We start from the raw sequence: 25223 nt of genomic DNA on the forward strand, positions 1-25223 counted from the left end.
GTGTACCGCGATGAGGTGGAGAAGCTATCAGAATGGCACAGGAGGAACAATCTGGTTCCGAACACCTCCAAGACCAAGGAGGTGGTCACTGACTTCAGGAGGAAGAAGACACCCAGCCTCTAGTCTTCAACAGGGACAGCCTAGAGAGAGCATCTGACTTCTGTTACCTGGGCTTCTGCCTGGATGACCACTTGACCTGGAGAACCAAGACAGATGCCATCATCAAGAAGGCCAACCAGAGACTGCACTTCCTGAGAGTATTAAAGAACAATCACTTCGCACAGGAACTGCTGGTGTCTGTCTACCAGTACTCTATCGAGAGCATCCTTTCATACTTCATCCGCGTGTGGTTCAGCAGCTACACAGCCACAGAGACAAACATGCTCAACAGGGTTGTCAACACCACCAGAGGATCAACTGATACACCCCCTCCCCCCTTTGACAAACTGTACAACTTCTGGTGCCTCCAGAGGGCCAACAACGTTGTTCACTTCGGTCACTGTCACTTAGAACTCCTGCCCTAGGGCAGACGGTACAGAGTGATGGGAACATGCACAAATAGGTTTATGAACAGTTTTTTACCCCATAGCAATAGTGTGCTCAACAAGGGCTAAAAAACTGCAATGCAATACAGCCTACGTGCTGCTAGTTCTGGTGCTGAAGGGGTGTGCAGTATTACCACATGTGCAATAACTGATAGACACTTGAATCTTTGTCTACTCTGTTGACTCTTGAATATTTGTTCAATTGTTTTTGTTAGAAATTGCAAAACCACAGACTACATTCCCCCTCCACTCCACAAGGTGGTGGAATCTCTTCCTGTCTATCATTGCCTCCCCTATAAACACAGGCATGAATAGGCAGGACTTCCTCTTTGTCCCCAAACACATGCTGCTGAAGCTGGTGATGTATACTGTGTGTCTTTTGATATTTCATTGTAAGTTAAGTTTGTCTATATTGAACATGATTTATTGTGCATTTAAGTTGAAGTTTAACTAATGTTAATTTAATCATACATTTTACTAATTTCATGCTTGAAGCTATTGGTTGTTGGACACAATATGGTAATTGTTTGCCTGTTTTACAGAACCATTAGCATACGTATTTGACACTCATCCAGAGTGTCACCAATAAAGGACTTGAATGCAACCTTTGCTTCCTGTGTGGTCAGTGTGGCTCCAGCTGGAACCTTAATTCCAACAGTTTTTCTTCATAACAGACCTACACTTTATGTATTGTGTATGCAGATTGTCTTAATTGCACTGTCAATACTTTGTTTTTCTTTTTTTACAATGTACCTAGGTATAGTCTTCATCTCATTGTCCAGGAAATACTGTTTTATCTACGACAAATACATTTCATTCATTCATGTATTTGACAATTTTTTTATATTGAAAATGATCGGTATGCATCAAAAGGAAGGCCCAAGGGGCCACAAGAAAAATATTAAAACCAATCTTTTCATGGATAACAAAGCCTCACAAGGTAACCAAGAGGTAATAAAGAAATTGGAAGATGAATACTCCTTTTTAGGGTGTTTTATGGCTTATTTAAGAGACGGTTCCAAACAGACCTGTTAGCATTAACAGAAAACTAACACAAGAGGAAGGTTTAAGAAGTGAGAAGTAATGTGTTCCACTCTATCAGAAGAAAATGTGCATTTTATAATGAATACGCCGCACTTACACATTTTGTATTTGAACATTTTTGAGTTTGTTAGCACTTACAGAACCTCAGTGTTAACACACACCTGGATCTGACTGCGAAAACATTGTGTGTGAAGAATTTGACAGAGCTCTGTAATGTTTGTCTTGGTGAGTTAAGCAGTCTGGGTGTGATGGGCTGTTGTTTCTCCCCAAGGCTTCAATCGTGCTGGTAGAGCTAAGTATAGATATAAAATCAGCTTTTCCAGCCCAGCTGGTGTCAGGCCAAGTGCTGATTGCTTAGACAAAGTGAGTCAAACAGCCACCTGTTGGTTGCTGAGTTCCTTGTGTAACGGCGATAATAAAGCTCTCTGCATGTGTTTAGACAAGAATCTGTCCTTGATTGGTGGTTCTTCTAAACATGCCTTAGAAATAGCTAGTTGCCATATGCCTTAACTGTTAGCTGTAGTCTGTGAGGAGGAGAATAACAGAGAGTGAAAGAAGCTGTCAATAATCTGTCATGAAGACAACCACTGTGGACCAACCATGGCAGTAAACAAGGAGTCTAGTCCCAGGGCAGCAGTGTCGGCTCGGTGCCTTCAACTCAGACGCACCAGAAATGTCATCAGATGAAAATGAAGAACTTCCTAAACAGGTTTCACATTTAAAGTCCACCAAAATCCAAATGTTTGTTTGACAGGTCAGACATGGTCACCTTCTCAGGGCAGATTTGGGAGCCACAGAAGCTTGGCCTCCATGCTGACTGATGTGGTTAGTCTGCACCTCCAGTGTATTAGCATATGCTGAAGACACAGCCCTGAATTAAAGTTTATGGTCATTAAATTAAGATGCTAATTAGTTTTACCCATCAGTTGGTTCCTTTGCAGGGTTTTCCTCAAAGCGCTGGACAGATTCCTATAAACTGTAGTTTTTTATCATAGGACTCCTTTAAGAAAAAAAATATTGTGAAAAATGTGAAATATGGTCAAACAAATTCAAAACTTTCTCTGTGATTATGCTGTCTCCTAATTATTGTATAAAAGAGCTGTCTTAGTTATTATTTATTCATGTAGTTTATTTTTTCTGAACATGTTAATATAACAGACTTCACACCTTTGTCCCATTTGCAAAATAACAGCATGCGTTAAAAAAGGGCTGACGGGTAGAAGCCAATAGGCTTGTGAAATCCCCGTCCCCAGAATCTACACACCTCTCTCTCACTCAGACATTAAATGTTTTCAACCAGTTCATACAGTGAATTTTGACACTCATTGTTGTTCCAACTATTCATTCCCTTATCCGTGTAGTCATAACATCATTACATCAATTTTGTACAATTCCAGATATTAGCCTTCGTCCCAGATATAACCTGGAGCATTACAACGAGGTTTGTTAACATAATAGATGGTCAAAACAAGAAGTTGACCTTGTTAGTGTTCTCAACAAGAATATAATGACCATGTTAACCTCTTTCAGCAGACAGTGTTTATCCAAGAATTAATCCGTTTGTAACAGACACTTTAACAGTTATACATTCCATTATATTATCAACAGACATCGACATGCTCTTTAAAGTCTTAAGCTAAAGGTTATCCCTCCAAGCAGACCCCCATGTCTCTGTTTTCATCAATCCGTGTTTCTTATTTACGAAACAGTATCTATAACATCATGTGCAAAACAATGAATAAATGTCAGAACGTGAGCATGTGGCCAACAACTACTGCCATCTACAGATGTGGCAACAATACACGGATGGAAATTCTAATTTTGAAGCACATTACAAGTAAATCAAAATGCATTTACACAGAAACACAAGATGAGACAGATTGATTCTTAAACAACTGTCTGTAACTCCTGACAGTGCACTAACTTGTTTATACTGTATCACTGGACTAAACTTGCATATTTTATAAAAGCCCCATTAGTTTCTGTGCTGCATATACATATGAGATAAATAAAAAATAAATATGGTATTTTTCTCCTAATGGCTGGAAAATATGTGATGTGCAACCCTTTCATATGTTTCTGTGAAAATCTTACATGATTTTAAGTTAACCATTCCTCAGAGAGTCTCATAGTTGCAAAATACGCTCCTTTTTAAATTATCTGTGTTCATCTTATTGGTTTTATTCAGTAAATAATTTAAGTTCATAAAATCTAACATTGCTTAGAAGCTAGCTATGCCAGAAACATCTCATGGATGCACTAGGGCACATCCTCGTGACGCATTTTGGGATCACTGGGTTTTCAGGTCTCGCAACACCGTAAACCCTCGTTCAGACTAACTGTCAGGTTTCTTTTTTACCGCCTCTGTAATGCTCAAACAACTCAGGACTTAGCACAGAGCGTCCTGAAAAACTTCTACAGCCACAATAGTGTGTATATACTGTACACACACACACACACACACACACACACACACACACACACACACTTTATTGATCCCAAATTTTGGATTCAAGACACATAAAGAAGATGAGAAGAAGGATCAAGGTCTTTGCGAAATAGCCCAAGCCTGCTCCACCAGTGCCCACGTGTCTCAGGTGTGACTCTGCCACCTCCAAAGCTTTCCCAACCATCCATTTCCTTCCTGTACTCGTCTCGATACCTGTTGATGTCACCCTGCAGGCCTTGAATCCCTGAACTGTAGGGCTTCTCTGGTGTGAACCTCCAGGAACTCTGTGAGGATGCTGAAAGGAATCTGCTGGACGTCGCTCCTCCCATACATTGCAGCGCTTGTGAGGAAGGCCCAGCTACTTTCAAAGAATGCCACTAACCTTCCATTTTAGGGACTCAAATGTTGTTGAGACTGTGTAGACCACCAGGGGCCACAGAATGCTGGTAAGACTAAGCTTTAAATTTACAAAGCAGACCAGACTTCTCAACCTTTTGAGCCATGTTCCAAGTTCTTTGTTGAACTTTTGGACGGCAGCCGAGTCTTTCAGGCTGCAGACGAACAGTTTCCCCAAACTCTTGACAGATTGCTCAGTGATAGTTGATACGACAGTTCCTGTGATGGAAATTGGACCTTGTGAATGACTTTCTTCTTCAGAACCATGGATCTTGGCTTGGAGGGCCTCACCGTTGCTCAGGCGATGAGTCTATCAAGTCTTTGTAGGATCCACCTACACCCTGGGACACATGTTGTTGCAATGGTGAAGTTGTCCATGTAGGCTCTTACAGGTGGCTGCCGTACACCTGACTTGGTCAGAGGCCCTCTGTATTCCACCTCAGCTGATTTGACCACCATGTTCATGGCTGGTTATTATTCCTTTCCCAATGTGATGCCAGTCTGATGTTTCTGACACAGAAGTAACCCTCGTCTTGAAATTGTTGTAATGTTCCAGGAGGAGGTCCTTGATCTTGATGGGAACATTATGGAGGTGTAAAGCAAGCTTGAACAGTTTGTGTGTTATGGACCCATAGACGTTGGCCTTGTACAGCCACAAGACAACTAGGTTGCCTCTGTTGTCATTGGGCCCTCTGATTAGCTGTCTTATGACTCCAGTGTGTTCCAAGCAGCCAGTGCTCCAGGGATCCCTCCCTTCTGTACTGATGGGTTAGAGTAGTTGTTTTGGAGGAGGAACTCTGTCAGTCTTTATGAGGTGAGGCTGAAAAACATACTCAGAGGTGAGATGGTCTGAAACTGGTTGATGTCTTTCAAGTTCTCCTCTTTGGGGAATCCACATCCCTCAACATACCTGTACTGGTCAGCACCTTTTCCCTTTCTCCAAATCACATTCAAAACCTTCCACAGTTGCCGTGGAAGCTCTGGGCAGTGCTTGTAGACCAACTGAGGACAGCTACTGGGGCCTGGAGTAGATGCTGAGCGAGTCACCTTGATCAGTCGTGGCTCCTTCAAGTTGGACAGTTGAGGCTGATTAGGGCTTGTTTGGGTTTCAGTTCTGGCTCCCTCAGAGGATCGCCCAATGTGTCCTAGAGGAAGAGATTCACTTGCTCTGCTTAACACTCAAGCGGCCACCGTGCTAGTTCTGGGGCAATTGTTCTGTGAAGCCAAAGAGATTGGAGATGAAGGCTGCTTACTTCTTGACTGTCTCTCTTCCCCATCTCTGTTGCCACTCTGCTCTAGAAAGAATCATCAGCTTCTTCCACAGGATGTTTTGTAGTTCTGCTTATTCTGTTTCTTAAGAGTACAAAGTCCCTGCCGCAGGTGATGTGTCCTGGTACCCCTGTGATTCATGATGCAGGAGGTGGGCTTCTCTTTTTCTTTCCCTATCTGACCCAATCTTTCCAATGCATAGCTGCAGATGATGATAGTCATTGTTTGGAGATGGCTGTCAGCATCTCCTTGGCTGTGGCTTTGTTGAAGTTGCACACATCCTTGTCAAACTGCAGCCACTCTGCTTGCTGGCTGGGGGCCACTTAATCCACTGCTGCAGGATTACCCTGCTGGGATTGGGAGGCACTGGTAGTTGGAGGGACTGGGCTGTGAATCTTCTCCTGGCTGACAGCTCCTGCTTATGACCTGGTACATGACCGGTGTGTTGCACTTCAGTCTCCTCATCCAAATATTTCATTTTGGTCTGATAGATTTTCAAAATCAGTAGATCATTGTCAGTATGCAGATCGGCTCATGGCTAAAGTACACTATCTTATCTTATTGTATCTTATCTTATCTTAATGCTGGTGAATATGGTGTTGGTAGAACACAAAAGGTGGAACCACCATGAAGCACCTTCTAGAGGAATCTGGTATTGGGTCTTGTACAGACACAAATGGTTGTGAGACTATCGACTCAGGAATTACTTTTATGTACGTATACTGTAATGTAAAATATCTGTCGTCACCCAGAAAAGAAAGACCAACACACATCACTACATGAAACAACGGTAATCACCACGGTAACGTAGCAAAGACTTCAGAGTCTGTGTCCCTTATTGCAGGAGAGAAGCCGTTCAGCTCAACACACCTTGTTAACAGCAGAGCCGACACCTGTTCCTCAGCGGACGTCCTCAGATGAGCAGGAGGACTAAGGAGTTCAGCCATTAGCTCACTTAACTTTTTGAAATTAAGATGCTGCAGATCATTGAACTGATCAATCAGTTGTGACTCATATTGTTCTTCAGTAGTGACTCCAGTGCTCGGGTCAAAGAGCATCATCGTTAGCTTTGACTCACACTGGCATCCAAGTGCTATGGTTAGGGCTAGGCTTAGTTTGGTAGCTAGCGTCCGTCCCGGTCTGTTTCTATGTGTTTTATTGATTTGTGGCCACTTTGTGATTGGAATGTGCAACAGAGAAACTTGTGTGACACAGATACAGGAAGTGACTCGATTTTGACACAGATACAGGAAGTGACTCGATTTTGACACAGATACAGGAAGTGACTCGATTTTGACACAGATACAGGAAGTGACTCGATTTTGACACAGATACAGGAAGTGACTCGATTTTGACACAGATACAGGAAGTGACTCGATTTTGACACAGACACAGGAAGTGACTCGATTTTGACACAGATACAGGAAGTGACTCGATTTTAACACAGATACAGGAAGTGACTCGATTTTGACACAGATACAGGAAGTGACTCGATTTTGACACAGATACAGGAAGTGACTCGATTTTGACACAGACACAGGAAGTGACTCGATTTTAACACAGATACAGGAAGTGACTCGATTTTGACACAGATACAGGAATTGACTCGATTTTGACACAGACACAGGAAGTGACTCGATTTTAACACAGATACAGGAAGTGACTCGATTTTGACACAGACACAGGAAGTGACTCGATTTTAACACAGATACAGGAAGTGACTCGATTTTGACACAGACACAGGAAGTGACTCGATTTTAACACAGATACAGGAAGTGACTCGATTTTGACACAGATACAGGAAGTGACTCGATTTTGACACAGATACAGGAAGTGACTCGATTTTGACACAGATACAGGAAGTGACTCGATTTTGACACAGATACAGGAAGTGACTCGATTTTGACACAGATACAGGAAGTGACTCGATTTTGACACAGATACAGGAAGTGACTCGATTTTGACACAGATACAGGAAGTGACTCGATTTTGACACAGACACAGGAAGTGACTCGATTTTAACACAGATACAGGAAGTGACTCGATTTTGACACAGACACAGGAAGTGACTCGATTTTAACACAGATACAGGAAGTGACTCGATTTTGACACAGACACAGGAAGTGACTCGATTTTAACACAGATACAGGAAGTGACTCGATTTTGACACAGATACAGGAAGTGACTCGATTTTGACACAGATACAGGAAGTGACTCGATTTTGACACAGATACAGGAAGTGACTCGATTTTGACACAGATACAGGAAGTGACTCGATTTTGACACAGATACAGGAAGTGACTCGATTTTGACACAGATACAGGAAGTGACTCGATTTTGACACAGATACAGGAAGTGACTTGTTTCTGACCTCCAGGCTGCAGATGAATTGGGGGACGCTTTTCTGTTTCTTATCATCCTCTGTGAATTGTGCAGAACATTCACCAGTCATACAAACCAGTACGCATGTGTGTGTGTGTGTGTGTGTGTGTGTGTGTGTGTGTGTGTGTGTGTGTGTGTGTGTGTGTGTGTGTGTGTGTGTGTGTGTTTGTGCACACTCCTCTGTTCCGACACACAAAGCCTGTTTCCTGTCTCTGCAGGTGAAGCCCAGCGACTCAGCGCTGACTCAGCGGGTACCAGATATCGTGTTCCCATGGCACAGCGTGGTTGTCAGGGGCGACAGCACCGTGAGGCGAGTGAAGAGAGACTGGGTCATTCCACCTATCAATGTCCCAGAGAATTCACGAGGACAGTTCCCTGAGGACCTAGTCAGAGTAAGACACACGCGCACACACACACACACACACACACACACACACACACACACGCGCACACACACACACACACACACACACACACACACACACACTCACACACACCTTTGACTGAATAAGCTCAAAGCAAACATGTGAAACAGGAAGTCCATGCCTTCGTCCCACCTGATGTACCTGACCGGTGGGGTGGGGGTCATGGACAGTTCCAGGACTACAGAGGTAAAGCCCCCCAACTTGAGGACATGTGCTTCCTCCTCCACTGCATTATTCAGCCCCATTATTTATGTGAGTCAGCTTTTTCCCCCATGAAGATCATTAATCCCAGTCCCGTCCCCCCATGACTGATGGTGGTTTTGAAACGTGCTTCAGGCCGTCAGCGGCTGCTGTCGGGACCGCCGTCCTGCTGATTCCAGTCGGTGTCATCAGAGTGAACTCAGGACACGACTTAAGAGGGTTTTGTTCACCAATATGGGCTCATGCGGTTACAAAGGGTCCATCAACACACATTGTACATAGGAAGAAGTCTCAATATATGAATAAATATACAGAATGTTTTTCAGTTGTGGAGAAGGTAGATCATTGTGACTTGGTCATTTATCAGTAGGTGTCCTGCTGATGAGATATGAGCAGCTCTGGGTCAAAAAGCAGACACCACTTTAAAAATAGTCGTTAGACAAAACTGATGGACGGACCGTCCCACCGGAGTATGTGTGTGGGAAACACGTGACAGAAGAGAGCTTCATGCTGATAGGCTGTTGTGTTACACTCAGACATGATTACAGGGGGATTCCTCTACACAAATAGTAACTGATAATAGTCTAGTTTTATTTTGTAGATAAACTGTTAATAAAATGTCCACTCTATTATTTTTTATTATCTTTTCTTGTAGCTACCTGCCATCAGGCGTATTGTACATTGGGATTTCCTAAATTTCAGTCACGTTGCTTTGTTGGTGGAGGTCAGCCATGGACCAATTTAAGTTTAGAATAAGGAACAAAATTAGTCTTCTTCTTTTCCTTTCAGCTTTTCCCTTCAGGGGTCTCCACAGCCAATCAGTGTCCTCCATCTAACCCTGTCTTCTCATCCTCTTCTCTCACACCAACTACCTTCATGTCCTCTTTCACTACATCCATAAACCTCCTCTTTGGTTTTCCTCTAGGCCTCCTGCCTGGCAGTTCAGAACTCAGCATCCTTCTACCAATGTATTCACTATCTCTCCTCTGGACATGTCCAAACCATCTCAGTCTGGCCTCTCTGACTTTATCTCCAGAACCTCTAACATGTGCTGTCCCTCTGATGTACTCATTCCTGATCCTATCCATCCTGGTCACTCCCAGAGAGAACCTCAGCATCTTCATCTCTGCTACCTCCAGCTCTGTCTCCTGTCTTTTCCTCAGTGACACTGTCTCTAGACCAAACAACATCTCTGGTCTAACCACAGTTTTGTACACCTTTCCTTTCATTTTAGCTGAAACTCTTCTATCACACATCACACCTGACACTTTCCTCCACCCGTTCCATCCTGCCTGGACACGCTTCTTCACCTCTTTTCCACACTCTCCATTGCTCTGGACTGTTGACCCTAAGTACTTCAAATCCTCCACCTTCTTGATCTCTTCTCCCTCTAACCTCACTCTTCCACTTGGGTCCCTCTCATTCACACACATGTACTCTGTCTTACTGCGGCTAACCTTCATTCCTCTCCTTTCCAGGACAAACCTCCACCTCTCTAGCTTCTCCTCCACCTGTTCCCTGCTCTCACTACAGATCACAATGTCATCTGCAAACATCATAGTCCATGGAGATTCCTGTCTAACCTGGTCTGTCAGCCTGTCCATCACCATAGCAACAAGAAGAGGCTGATCCCTGATGCAGTCCCACCTCCACCTTGAACTCCTCTGTCACACCTACACACACCTCACCACTGTCTTACAGTCCTCATACATGTCCTGCACCGCTCTAACATACTTCTCTGCCACTCCAGACTTCCTCATACAATACCACAGTTCCTCTCTGGACACCCTGTCATCAGCTTTCTCCAGATCTACAAAAACACAATACAGCTCCCTCTGGCCTTCTCTGTACTTCTCTATCAACATCCTCAGAGCAAATACTGCATCTGTAGTACTCTGTTTTGGCATGAAACCATACTGCTGAACAAAATAAGTCTATTAACCGTTATATATAACCATTTTAATTATAATAACCATTTTAATAATATATTATTAAATTATTAAATTAAAAAATTATTAATTTAATGTGTGATATTAAGTTTAAATTAAATTATTAAATTATTAAATTAAATATTATTAAATTATTATTTACAATAACCATTTTAATTAATTACAACCATTTTAATTTTATACTGTTTATATTTTAGTTATAGTTTAGTATATGTACTGTTAATGCTACATGTGTCTGTTAGTGTAGTGTATGTCCTGTTTGGTTTTCCTGGTGTTTGGCTGAGCAGTGGATATGTGCAATTTCTTCCAGGATTATTAAAGTGTCTGTCTGTCTGTCTGTCTGTCTGTCTGTCTGTCTGTCTGTCTGTCTGTCTGTCTGTCTGTCTGTCTGTCTGTCTGTCTGTCTGTCTGTCTGTCTGTCTGTCTGTCTGTCTGTCTGTCTGTCTGTCTGTCTGTCTGTCTGTCTGTCTGTCTGTCTGTCTGTCTGTCTGTCTGTCTGTCTGTCTGTCTGTCTGTCTGTCTGTCTGTCTGTCTGTCTGTCTGTCTGTCTGTCTGTCTGTCTGTCTGTCTGTCTGTCTGTCTGTCTGTCTGTCTGTCTGTCTGTCTGTCTGTCTGTCTGTCTGTCTGTCTGTCTGTCTGTCTGTCTGTCTGTCTGTCTGTCTGTCTGTCTGTCTGTCTGTCTGTCTGTCTGTCTGTCTGTCTGTCTGTCTGTCTGTCTGTCTGTCTGTCTGTCTGTCTGTCTGTCTGTCTATTAGCAGTAAAAGAATAGTCATACTGCTTTTTGCCCCCACTTCCTTCCACTTCTTGCAGACAACGCTGTTGCCCCTCAGACAAGGACTGGACCTTAGTTGTAGCCCCAGTCAGACATGAGATGAGTTATTTAGAGGTGTTTGACCTGAACCACAGCTGAGCCTGTCTGCTCCTTCTCTCCCGTGTCTTGATCATGTGCTGGATATGAATGTTTCCCAGGCTTCACATGTTTGCACTTTGTATTCAGTTGAGATCAGATCATTGTGTGGGTGTGTAGCACAAACCACAAACGTGCTCGAGTTCTCTTGTGCGAGAGTGAAGTTGTGCTAACATACGAGACACGTCCAGGTCAGACTTGGACAGCTTGACTTGACTGGTTGATGATATTCTTACCTTCAGACAGTCGTGCCTCCAGAGTAAACCGGTAGGCTGGAGGGAGGAACGGTTTGTTTACGTTCATCAAGTGTGTCGGTGTTTTCACTTTGACCGACACCGAGAACGGATCCAGTGTTTAGTCACCTGGAAGTCACTCTAACCTGTCCGCCTCTCACCGTCTGTGGGCCTCAGCCGTGTTAGGGGGTGGTCTAGGGGGTGGTCTATAGTGTGGTCTATGGGGTGGTCTATAGTGTGGTCTATGGGGTGGTCTAGGGGGTGGTCTATAATGTGGTCTAGGGGGTGGTCTATGGGGTGGTCTAGGGGGTGGTCTATGGGGTGGTCTAGGGGGTGGTCTATAGTGTGGTCTATGGGGTGGTCTATAGTGTGGTCTATGGGGTGGTCTATAGTGTGGTCTATGGGGTGGTCTAGGGGGTGGTCTATAATGTGGTCTATGGGGTGGTCTATAGTGTGGTCTATGGGGTGGTCTATAGTGTGGTCTATGGGGTGGTCTATAGTGTGGTCTATGGGGTGGTCTAGGGGGTGGTCTATAATGTGGTCTATGGGGTGGTCTATAGTGTGGTCTATGGGGTGGTCTATAGTGTGGTCTATGGGGTGGTCTATAGTGTGGTCTATGGGGTGGTCTATAGTGTGGTCTATGGGGTGGTCTAGGGGGTGGTCTATAATGTGGTCTATGGGGTGGTCTATAGTGTGGTCTATAATGTGGTCTATAGTGTGGTCTATGGGGTGGTCTATGGGGTGGTCTATAGTGTGGTCTATGGGGTGGTCTAGGGGGTGGTCTAGGGGGTGGTCTAGGGGGTGGTCTAGGGGGTGGTCTAGGGGGTGGTCTAGGGGGTGGTCTAGGGGGTGGTCTATGGGGTGGTCTAGGGGGTGGTCTAGGGGGTGGTCTATGTGGTGAGTACTCTCATCATCTGTGGGCTTCAGCCATTTCTAGGGGGTGGTCTATAGGGTTGTCTAGGGGGTGGTCTATGGGGTGGTCAATTATTTATGTTCTGTGTTGTGTTTATTACCCGTGTCTCTGTTAATTACCCCACAGGGCTGTAGAAGTGGAAATGCCCCCAGAGTGGGACTAATGAAGGAAATCTTATCTCATCTTCAGATCCGCTCAGACCGCGATAGGAACCGTATGCTGCGCTACAGCGTGACGGGCCCCGGGGCCGACCAGCCTCCAACGGGCATCTTCATCATCAACCCCATCTCGGGCCAGCTGTCCGTCACCAAGCCTCTGGACCGGGAGCACATCTCCAACTTCCATGTGAGACCGCAGCACACCCCCTGTCCCACAGGACAGACCCGACGTCCTCCTCATGGGGGGTCTGACCAGCAGCTCCACTTGTTCCACTGCAGCAGAACCCAAAACTGTCAGCCCTGTTTAACAAAGACCCCCCTTCATTCGGGGCCCCCTGCTCCTCACTGATCTGTTCTCATTGAGTCAAGTGTTCCTAATCACCAATCAGTCAATCGATCAATCAGTCAAGCTCAGTGTAGTTTGTGCTGAAGCTGCCCGGTGGTGACCCTAGTGAAACACTAGTGTACTCCGTGTCGTTCCTGCTCTGGTGGGGGCCTCAGCCCTGCTTCTATTCATCACCAGGAGCTGCTGCTCAGAGACGAGGAGGGAGGTGTCACTATGTTTGATACAGTCACACACACCTCAGAGGGAGAGCCTCTCACCTTCTGATCTGCAGGAACACACACACACACACACACACACACACACACGGGGGAGGGGAGTCTGGGGGCGCAGCAGGGCGATTAGCATGTCAGCGGTGGGATGAATATTCATGCGTGTGGATGTAGCTGTCGGAGCTGGAGCTGGATTTGTCTGTTTATTCATGAGGGGGCTTTAGTCCCAGGCAGATCCTTCACACCCCCTGAAGGAATGTCTTATCAGGGGGGCCAGGCTGCTCATTCCTGTCTCCAGCGTCTTTGACCGTCTTATGCTAAATACAGGAAACACAGGTGTGCTGTTCAATGAACACCGGCTGTTCCCGATGGTCCCTGACGTCCTGTGGACACTGGAAACGTTGTGAGTAATGAATGTTCCACTGATCAGTGGAGGTTAGCCCTGAGTGGTCCCAGTAGCACCGCGTGAACGTGACGGTCTACACACGTTAGGTGGTCTACACACCTGTGGGGGGGAATTCATTCACAATTTGGTGAGGCCTTCATTACCCCACAGGATGAATTTAAAAGGGATTGATTAGGGTGATCCCAGCTAATAGGCATATCCATACACCTGACTGTACACCTGACTGTACACCTGACTGTACACCTGACTATACACCTGACTATACACCTGACTGTACACCTGACTGTACACTTGACTGTACACCTGACTGTACACCTGACTGTACACCTGACTGTACACCTGACTGTACACCTGACTGTACACCTGACTATACACCTGACTATACACCTGACTGTACACCTGACTGTACACTTGACTGTACACCTGACTGTACACCTGACTGTACACCTGACTGTACACCTGACTGTACACCTGACTGTACACCTAACTGTACACCTAACTATACACCTGACTGTACACCTGACTGTACACCTGACTGTACACCTAACTATACACCTGACTGTACACCTGACTGTACACCTGACTGTACATGAGACCGTACAAATGAGCTGCTATTTACTGCTCAACATTCAATTATTTCCCCTGTCGTGTGTGTGTGTGTGTGTGTGTGTGTGTGTGTGTGTGTGTGTGTGTGTGTGTGTGTGTGTGTGTGTGTGTGTGTGTGTGTGTGTGTGTGTGTGTGTGTGTGTGTGTGTGTGTGTGTGTGTGTGTGTGTGTGTGTGTAGCTGCGTGCCCATGCGGTGGACCTGAATGGGAACCAGGTAGAGAACCCCATTGACATCGTCATCAATGTCATCGACCAGAACGACAACAGACCAGAGTTCACACACACCACCTTCAATGGATCAGTGCCAGAGGGATCCAAGCCTGGTACTGCACACACACACACACACACACACACACACACACACACACACACACACACACACACACACACACACACACACACACACACACACACACAGGCCTGTCCTCACTGACCTGTCGGTGCTGATGTGTCTCCTGTAGGATCGTTTGTGATGACAGTGACAGCAGTGGACAAGGATGATCCAAAAACGGCCAATGGGATGCTTCGATACAAGATCCTCTCCCAGAATCCCCAGAGCCCCTCCTCCAACATGTTCACCATCAACAACAAGACTGGTGACATCATCACGGTGGCAGCAGGCCTTGATCGGGAGGTGTGTGTGTGTGTGTGTGTGTGTGTGTGTGTGTGTGTGTGTGTGTGTGTGTGTGTGTGTGTGTGTGTGTGTGTGTGTGTGTGTGTGTTTTGTTAGACTACCTCCTGAACCCAGTGGAGCAGCTCCGTGTCCTCCAGTCTGTCCAATCAGCAGCCTGGAGCGTGTTCCTTGTTATTCTTACATCAGTAGATCCTGTTCTAAATGTTCCACTGAGGCTGACCACTTTACATTACACACACACACACACACACACACACACACACACACACACACACACACACACCTGACTCCTGACGGTGGTCCTGGTTGTGGTCTTGTTTCAGAAAGTCACCCAGTACACGCTGATCCTGCAGGCCACGGACATGGAGGGGAACCCCACCTACGGTCTGTCCAACACGGCCACCACCCTCATCAGGGTCACAGACGTCAACGACAACGCCCCCGAGTTCACCACGGACGCCGTGAGTACTCCAGTGACAACCAACGGCACATCCAACGGTCAGGCCAACGGGAGGAAGGAGGCATTCTGGGAAACGGAGACAATCAGCTCTTATTCATCTGTACATCCAACTATCATCCATCCATTCATCCATCCACTCATCCATCCAACCATCCATTCATCCATCATCCCTTCATCCATCTATCATCCATCCATTCATCTATCCAACCATCCATTCATCCATCATCTTTTCATCCATCTATCATCCATCCATTCATCCATCCATCCATTCATTCATCCAACCATTCATCCATCCATTCATCCAACCATCCATCCATTCACCCATCATCCTTTCATCCATCTATCATCCATCCATTCATCCATCTATCATCCATCCATCATCCATCCAACCATTCATCCATCATCCATCTATCATCCATCCATCATCCATCCATCCATCCATCCATCATCCATCCATATTGACTACTCTCAGGTCACGTGGGCGTTACTCTAGCTGAGCTGTGATTGGTGGTTTCTGGTGTGTGTTCAGTTCTTTGGAGAGGTCCACGAGAACCGGGTGAACGTGATCGTTGCTAACCTGACAGTGACGGATAAGGACCAGCCTCACACCCCCTCCTGGAGCGCTTTGTACCGCATCATCGCTGGAGACTCTGCTGGGCGCTTCTCCATCCCCACTGACCCCTCCACCAACGAGGGTCTGCTCACAGTGGTCAAGGTGAGTGACGAGGCTGACCGGTGTGCCCCCCCTCACCAGGCAGAAGGCATCGCTTTAAGTTTGTGACCAAGTCCACCATTTAAACAGTATCTGTTACAGATGTGAAGGTTCCCTGCCAGAGGTCACATGTCTCTATCTGTTCAGTGTATTTCCTGTTCTGAGTCGTACACCAGTCCACTGACGGCTTCATCCTCCCATCCGTGTTAATATAAACCTCTGATGAGCAGGTCTTTGCTCTGCCCCCTCATGTTCCCCCTTTCTCCCGTCCAGCCCATTGATTTCGAGGCGAACCGTTCCTTCATGCTGACCGTGGAGGCTGAGAACGAGGTTTCTTTGGCCCGGGGCATCCACCTACCCCGTCAGTCCACTGCAACCGTCTCGGTGCGAATCCTGGACATCAACGAGAGTCCAGAGTTCAACCCCAATCCCAAGTCCATCCGGCTGGAGGAAGGTCTGCCCGCGGGGTCTCTGCTCACCACCTTCACCGCCCAGGACCCGGATCGCTACCTGAGACAAACCGTCAGGTGAGTCGCCTGCTGGCGCCGCTCATTTACTGAAGACGGTCGTTAGAAGAGAAAACGGCTTTTGTGAACTTAAACAATCGGTTTAAGTGAACTGATTGAACTATGAAACGATTAACAGTTTCTAACAGATGCTGAACGTGTCTTTGCTGTCCTTTGATTAAAATACTCTTCTGATATCTGTATGCTTCCCATCTTTCTGTTAGGAGAATGTAATGAAGTCACTGTCAGTGACAGGAAATTAACTTAGAAGCTTTCATTCACAGCAACGTTGCATCAAGTCACAGCGATGTTATTCAGGCAAACACATCATCCTTTAGCTGAAGGACTGATTAGATCAAAACCAGGATTAGCATGAAGCCCTTCTTTGTGACTGTCACAGCTGTCGTAGGTAATTCCTAGTTAGTGGTGAGGCAGTGGGTAGGGCTGTTAGCTCACAGCGAGAGGTTGTGGTTTGAGTCCTTATATGTGGAGTATGTCCTCCCTGCCTGTGTGGGTTCTCTGAATTCTCTTTTTCCACCTCCAAAAACATTCAGCGTAGGCGTGTTGATTCATCTCTATTGTCCGTAGTGTGTGTGTGTGTGTGTGTGTGTGTGTGTGTGTGTGTGTGTGTGTGTGTCTGTGTGTGTGTGTGTGTGTGTGTGTGTGTGTCTGTGTGTGGTTGTCTTTCATATGCGCTGGCGACTCATCTGGAGTGTAGCCCACCTGTTGCCTGTAGTCAGCTGAGAGAGGCTCCAGCAACCCCTTTGAACCAAAAAGTGGAAAAAGCAGCCATAGCTCAGATTATTGTCTCACCAACAAGAAGACGTACAGCTGGGTCAACATCCCTAAATATGTCAGTCAAATTATTACCGTGAGCTGCTTCCAAGTGGCGATCTTTTGCACTCAGCAGCACAAGCAATTAGCGGTGCAAGCTGCACGGCTCTGAAAAACATTTCTTATTTAACACATTTTACACGGGGATTCTTCTTTCGTTTTAAACAGCAGTGCTGAAAGAGATATCAGTAGAAAATTAGAAGATAAAAGATGTTGTTTAGTAAATCACTACCTGCCAATCAGCAGATCCAGTAAAAATCAAAGTTGTAATAAAATTAATTTGTTTGCTGCAGTAAGTTAACCTCACTAAATGGCTTTCTTTTCAGCTGCTCTGATTATGGGCTGTATTTTTGACATCTTTTTCCATCACTTCTTTCCTGTCCTTGGCAATCTAGTCTTTTGTAAGTTAACTTGTTTCAATGGAGGAGACATGAACAACATGGTAATTTATGGCTAGTAAAGTAATGGCCTGTGAAAAAAAACCCTACCCCTTAGCTAGATCTGTTGTGTAGGATGTTCAGATCCCTCAATAGACTAGTACTTAATGCTCGTAGGCCTCCTCCACTGCACCCTTCCAGGACGCAGTGACCTTTATGATGTAGACGAGCTTGAGCGAGGGTTACCACAGAACCAGGTCTGGTCGCAGATTGGTGATGTGATCACAGTTGGTAAGCACAGCTTCTTTCCAGATCTGCCAGTATCTTCCAGTCCCGTGCTCTGCCCAACATCCCAGTGTCCGTTGTTATGGTGGCAAAGCTGGTTTGACCCTATAGGACAAATGATGTTGCTGCCAACATCATGAAGGGGAAGAAAGGCATTCAGACTTGTCCATTGCCTTTTCATTAGTGGTAAAAGACACTTGAACACCTGGTTGTGCTACCAGATGTAAAGGCCTTGGGTACAGCTGGTCTTGCATCCCACTAAGATGTGCTTCAGTGTCGCCGTACTTGTACAGATGGGCGTGTAGGGTCTTTGTCATCCCACTTGGGCTTAGGTTTACAGGAGAGAGCAACGCCTCATAGGCAGTCCTGATGGTAAAACTTGCCCCGAATTCATCTCCAACAGATTTTTCCGGGAGATCTTCCTCTTCCCCACCCCTTTGCATGCCATCCACTGCCCTTACTCTCAGCTGGATTGGCCTTGCTCCAGGCTGATGTACAGGCTTCAAGACCAAGACCACAATGGCCCTGCCTTTGCCTGCTCAGTTACAAGCAACGGGGCCCACTTCCTTCCAGTGGTCGGGATGGGTGCCACTTGGACTACTGATGAATCGATTGAGTCCAGTAGCATCATCTCCAGGCTGACTTTGGTGCACGTGGTGGAGGTATAACATCCCTTTGCTGTAGAGCCCAATGCTGCTGAGGCACCTGGGAAGGCCAAGCCACTTCCTTGCATATGAGCTAAGCAGTCTCCCCAGCTTTTCCACCTTTTAGAGCAGAACCTCATAGAGGGTTAGTGGCCATTGAAGACATGGAAGTGGTCCATATTGCCTGCACCAAAGCTTCAGTTTGCCCAGAAGCAGGGTTCTGTAGATGTTTTCCAGGCCATTGGCTACCTCCTTCCTGAGGTGCTCCACTTGCTGTTTGTCTTTGAGTGAAGCGTCACAGGCTTCTCAGACTGTTGTAATGTGTTCCTAGCCGATGTGGAAGCAGTGGTTTAGCCATTTCTCCTTGACAATGGAGATAGTTCTGGACTTGCTTGGGTTGATCTATATGCTAGCCATGCTATATGTCTCCCTGGGAGTTATATAGCAGCCACTTATTCCAGAACTGTGACTGAGATGTTGGGTCGGTTGTTCATCGAACAGATGAAATCAAATGAATCCTAAGCTCTGCAGAGAGATCATTCAGCGTCAAATCTAACCGGGAGGACGTCCAACCACTGAAGAACCAGGAGTCCAGCTGTGCTCAGGTGTTTCTGGAGGCTCTTCTCACCTGTCAGTCCTCCTCCAGAGCAGGATGACGGGTTCTGAACACCTACTGGGGGGTTCCTGGCTGCTCTCACACTTTTTCTGCTGTCACGGGTCAGAGGGAGCTGGAGCCTATCCCAGCCGACTGGGGGCGTAAGGCAGGGTACACTCTGGGTGCGACGCCAGTACACCGCAGAGCCTCATGTAGACAGACAACCACACACACACACACACACACACACACACACACTACACCTACAGGCAATTTGAGACAACCCCCCCAGACACCGGGAGAACATGTAAACTCCACACAGAGTGGGACGCGAACCCAGAACCTCCTTCCTGCGCGGCGACAGCGCTACCCACTGCACCACCACGCCGCCCATAAATGGATACACAATTAAATGATGTTTTCTTTTACTGTCACTGACAGCCCCCCCTCATTGGCTCAGCGTGGGGAACATTTACCTTCTCATGTAGCGACGAGCTCCAGCTGTTAGCTGTTAGCTGTTAGCTGTTAGCTGCTGCTCATTTAGGAGCAAAGCTGATCAGAGGGTTGTGTTTTGTCTTGTGGGTGTGAGCTCACCAGCCTGCTGCCTCCCGGCCCCATCCCACTCTGTTTTACAACCCGCTATTTTTTCTCGATGTAGTGCTGGAGTCTTTGTAACCAGGCAACAGAACATGGCAGGCGCGTGCCGTATTGAGGAAGCGTATTAGTGCACACACACACACACACACACACACACACGGTCACACACACACACACACACAGTCACACACACACACACACACGGTCACACACACACACACACACACACGGTCACACACACACACACACAGTCACACACACACACACACACGGTCACACACACACACACACACACACACACACACACACACACACACACACACACACGGTCACACACACACCCACACACACACACAGTCACACACACACACACACACACACAGACACGGTCACACACACACACACACACACACACGGTCACACACACATTGTGAGCACGATGTACGCTGTACAGGAGACCAGGGAGCATCGCTGTGGTGGGAATCACCCTCTTGTGTCCTGTGTTCTGTAGTGAGGGCCACCCTCACGTTTCACAACCGTTCCTTCCTGTTCATGTATCAGTCAGATGAACAATAATATATAATGATGATGAAACTGATCCCTCTTCATGCTTCATGGAGGTTTTTAGCAGCTCCTCTCACCTCTTTGTGAAAGCTGTGATTTTATGTTTCTGTCCAATCTGTATAATTTCTCAAATGTGTTTCCTGCTACGAATGTGATGGAAAACAGGCAGAAACATCAGACGTGACCTTCACAGGGACTGGAAAACGGGCCAGTTCCAATTCTAGAACACGTCTGTTTGAACTGATGTCTTCACATTAACTTCAGTTCTCTTGAAGGTCAAATTATTTGCAACAACCGTAAGAGAACGTGCTTTGTTTGCCTTGTGAGTGCTGGAGACTCCCATTGGTCAGCTTCATAGCAGCAGCTCAGCTCCGGTCAGAGGAGCAGATCGTCTCCCTGAGGTCGTCCCTCATGCTGTCCCTGTCCCACTGTCCTCAGGTACTCCAAGATGTACGACCCTGCCAACTGGCTGGAGATCGACCCAGTTAACGGGCGGATTTCCACCATTGCCATCCTGGACCGGGAGTCCCCCTACGTGAAGAACAACCTGTACAATGTCACCTTCATGGCGTCTGATAATGGTGAGTTATGGATGGTGTATTCTGAAGTCCTCCACACCACATTCAGATGTCACCGTGAGGAACCAGCGTCCCCGTGGCTCAGGGACAAGCAGCACTGGGGGAGCTGCTCAACCGGCCAATCAGCTCACATCTCAGTGTTACTCATGTTCAACATCGATAAACATGTTAGTGCATCCAGCATTACTGTAATAATGGTGTAGCAGACCGGCTGGTATTCCCACGTCTACAGTGAACAGATGTAGTCATGTAGCATCTGGTGCTAGCTGCTAAAATAGATCTCAGCTAGAGCCGTCACACTGATCCCTCCCTCCTCACGGTTACAGTTCCACGAACACCTGCAAAAAAGAAGTTCCACGATGTCGCCAAGAACGATGTCCTAATGTCTATGTCCCTCTATCCATCGGTCTATTTTAATATTTATGGTAATTTAAACATTTCTGAACCCCCCCACACTGATGTTAAACCACCTTCTATCTGGTTTTCCTTTAAAACACTGACAGACTGTTTAAAGCACACTTGTAAACTTGCAGGAGTGTGTATGTGAGTCTCTGAACGCAGCGCTCACACGGATGCTGTCAGCCAATAGCATGCGTGTACGGTATCACGTGACTCCCTACTAAAAATCAGTGATGTAGTGAAGCCGTGCATCTAGAAGCGCAAATAAGTGAGGGATTATTATATGTATATTTGGAAATTGCTCCTGGAATCCCTCATTATGAGAGGAAGATTACCCACAATGCCTCACCATAAAACAACATCTTCAAAATGTTATTTAGAAATTATTTCAGTTTTGTCAAAAGTAATCACTTTATTGGTAAAACACTTTTATAATCGGCTGTGTCAAACTCAGGTGGGTCGTCTGTGTAGGTTCTCAGTCATGGGGTGGAGGTCCGGGGCGGGGGTCCCTCTTTTCAAGAAGGGGGAGTGGAGGTTGTGTTCCAACTATAGGGGGGGTCTCACTGATGAAAATGTAGTCAGACTCATGAGCTCAGAATCTGGTGTCTCCAGGTTCAGTTCCTACTGTGGGGCTTGTCAGGGTTGTTAGACCGTTGGTCTGTGTTCAGTCCTGAAGCCACGGTTCATCCTCCAGGAGCCTGACCCTCTCTGTTGTGTGTTTATTTCTGTGTGCAGGTGTCCCTCCTGCCAGCGGGACCGGAACCCTTCAAATGTACCTGCTGGACATCAACGACAACGCCCCTCATGTGTCCCCCCCCGAGGTAGAAATGTGTGAGAAGCCAGATCCCAATGCCATCAACATCACAGCCAGTGACCCCGATCTGACCCCCAACGCCGGACCATTCGCCTTTGAGTTGGCCAGTCGTCCATCAGACGTGCGCCGGAACTGGACCCTGAGTCGTCTGAATGGTCAGCACCAGAACATCTGTTGTTCATGTAGTTCACCCAAAAATAAAAGGGATGAAATGTCAGTCACCTTTAGATGGCAGGATTTAGTCACTCTACCAGAGACACAACGAGACCTTCTCAGCTGTGGCTGCGAGTCAAAGACTGTTAGCTACACCTTCAGGTTTACTGTGAGTCCAGGTCCACTAGACGAGTCCAAACACAAAACTTTATTTTAGAACATTATTGCTCAGAGATCGGTGCTTTAGGTTTTGGCACTAATTTGGGGTGTTTTAGATGAAGTAGGAGTCACATGACCACTGCAGGAGTCACATGATCACTGTAGGAGTCACATGACCACTGCAGGAGTCACATGACCACTGCAGGAGTCACACCCCCAAAGTGTCTCGACTTCCACAGCCAGAAACAAACTGACTTCCCCCAAACCGATTAGCATCTTATGGCAGGACTTACTTTTATTTTATTTTACACTGCGGTTGTTTTGCATGTGGTCTGACCGACTGTTGGGGAGGAAGTACCCCACCTGCCAGTCTGTGGGTTGTGCCCCCCCCTACCATTGTCATCTCATCCTCAAGGTGAGCACGCCCAGCTCCGCCTGTGGATCGGCTCCCTGTCCAGTGGGATCTACGAGGTTCCCATCATGATCACGGACTCTGGAAACCTGCCCATGTCCAAAACGTCCCACCTGAAGGTCAAGGTCTGCCAGTGTGATCACCATGGAGACTGTGTGGACATGGAGCGGATCGTTGCCGCTGGCCTGGGCACCGGAGCCATCATCGCTATCCTCATGTGTATCATCTTATTATTAGGTGAGGTTCTCACACAGACAGGTGACACCCCCCACACAGACAGACGGTCCTGCTGCTGAGAGGTTACACCTGAGCTGCTCAGGACACACACCTGAGGGGGGTCACATGTTGTAAATGCGTGACATGATGATCTGGTGAGAGCTGAAGCTCCAGTGAGACTGAAGAGCTGACAGCAGAGCACTAACAGATCTTCATCAGGACAGAGAAGAACCTGAAGGCCAACTGCTGCAGGAAGCCTTCAGCATCGTGAGAGCCACTCAGAGAACTGATGCCACACACACACACACACACACACACACACACACACACACACACACACACACACACACACAGAGCACTGACCTGTGGCCTGGAGCTCCAGGAGATCTCTGACATCAGAACCCACTAGAATCCGATTTCGTTGTGACAGATCACCTTTAGTTTACCTGTCCCTGTCCTGTCCTTTATATTGTGCTCACTTTAATCATGTCACTGTGTTAAGGGGGGTTGATTCAAGTCACTGCAGCCCACAACACAGTGATTGATCACCAATCAATAGCAGAAATGAACACATCATTGTCTTCATTTGGTGCCGTGGATCCACTCTCATCCAATCACATTTTATGTCAGACTTCAGCAAACCTGAACATTTCAAGCCAAACAGGTGTAAACAGTAATAATGTGTGTGAACGCAGACGGCTTGGACCACCAGGGGTCCGGCCCTGCTGGGGCTGTTAAAGGGTGGTAGAGGTGGTACCATGTGGACCCGTGTGGTCTGGTCTCCTTCATTTAAGGCCTGATGTTCAGCACATTGGTCACATTGTGGAAGGAGTCCATTCTGGAGTCAGAACCAGTTTTATTTTAGACAGGTAGGGGGTTGTGATGATCTCTGGGGTTTAAACTCTCACTTAGAACCGCTCTGGTGTTCTGAGGGACTCGGGCCGTCACAGGTACAGACCTGCAGGTTGACTAACAGCAGCTGAGACTCCTTTGACTCGTAAATACACCCAGATTAGTTTGATCAGAGGCAGCAGGATTACACCAGTGTGCCTCTGCCAAAGAGGAGCGGCTGAACGGACTCCATTTGTTGTGGGGTAATAAACTGAGACTACAGGGTATGTGAGGAGATAGCAGGACTGGGGGGAGCTGGGTTCCTAAGAAGGCTGACATATGGTTCTCATCGCACGCTTCACTGCTCTGTCTGTTTTAGAACACGCGTTCCCATCCCGGGTAAAAGTGTCAAAGAAGTATTTCATCTGATGAGATGCAGACCACAAACAAATGGAAACACGTTCAAGACTTTACAAGAACCTGTGACACACTGTCCAAGCCGGCATCACTATTAAGAATACTAAATTCTTGTGTCAGTCCATCCCTTATTCTTCTCTTAATTTGGCTGAAGTGATTCTGGAGCTGGAGCTGGTGCACAAGAGTTGATTATGATCACTGGTTTATCTTCTCTAAACTATCAAATCAAGAGAATTAGACTCAGCTTTAGGAAGGCAAAGCGCAGCTTCATGCAGGTTCATGCCTGTAGCCACGGACAGCATCCAGTGCTACATCCCATAAATAAGGCCGTATGATGTCATGTCAGATAGGAAATTCTGATGTGGACAGAGTCCTGTCAGAATTGATGAAACACTCTGAAATTCTGGTGATTCTGTTTTCTCAAAAACTAAAATCATAAAATCAGTTCATTACTTATTTTTTCGCAGAATTGGATAAAATGTCAAATGTTGGAGTAAAGAAATGAAATCCAGTTCTTCGTGTTTGTTCTGGGTCCAGCCCAGCTCCCCCACAACACTGGTGTCTTTCTGGGTTTTAAGTAATCCAATCTACCAGCCA

General features: G+C 46.6%; 1 protein-coding gene across 1 annotated transcript in view; it reads left to right on the forward strand.

Moving 5' to 3' along the window:
• LOC137598499 (cadherin-2-like) overlaps positions 1-25223 on the forward strand; it is a 104067-nt gene that overhangs the window by 54157 nt on the left and 24687 nt on the right. The window contains exons 4-13 of the mRNA XM_068318715.1: positions 8304-8477; positions 12903-13058; positions 14618-14762; positions 14901-15073; positions 15397-15534; positions 16063-16248; positions 16519-16772; positions 21086-21228; positions 22360-22593; positions 23166-23399. Of these exons, the coding sequence (XP_068174816.1) occupies positions 8304-8477; positions 12903-13058; positions 14618-14762; positions 14901-15073; positions 15397-15534; positions 16063-16248; positions 16519-16772; positions 21086-21228; positions 22360-22593; positions 23166-23399 (1837 nt within the window). The remainder of the gene's footprint in view (positions 1-8303; positions 8478-12902; positions 13059-14617; positions 14763-14900; positions 15074-15396; positions 15535-16062; positions 16249-16518; positions 16773-21085; positions 21229-22359; positions 22594-23165; positions 23400-25223) is intronic.

Source organism: Antennarius striatus, chromosome 7, assembly GCF_040054535.1.
Source record: "Antennarius striatus isolate MH-2024 chromosome 7, ASM4005453v1, whole genome shotgun sequence".
Lineage (NCBI taxonomy): Eukaryota > Metazoa > Chordata > Actinopteri > Lophiiformes > Antennariidae > Antennarius > Antennarius striatus.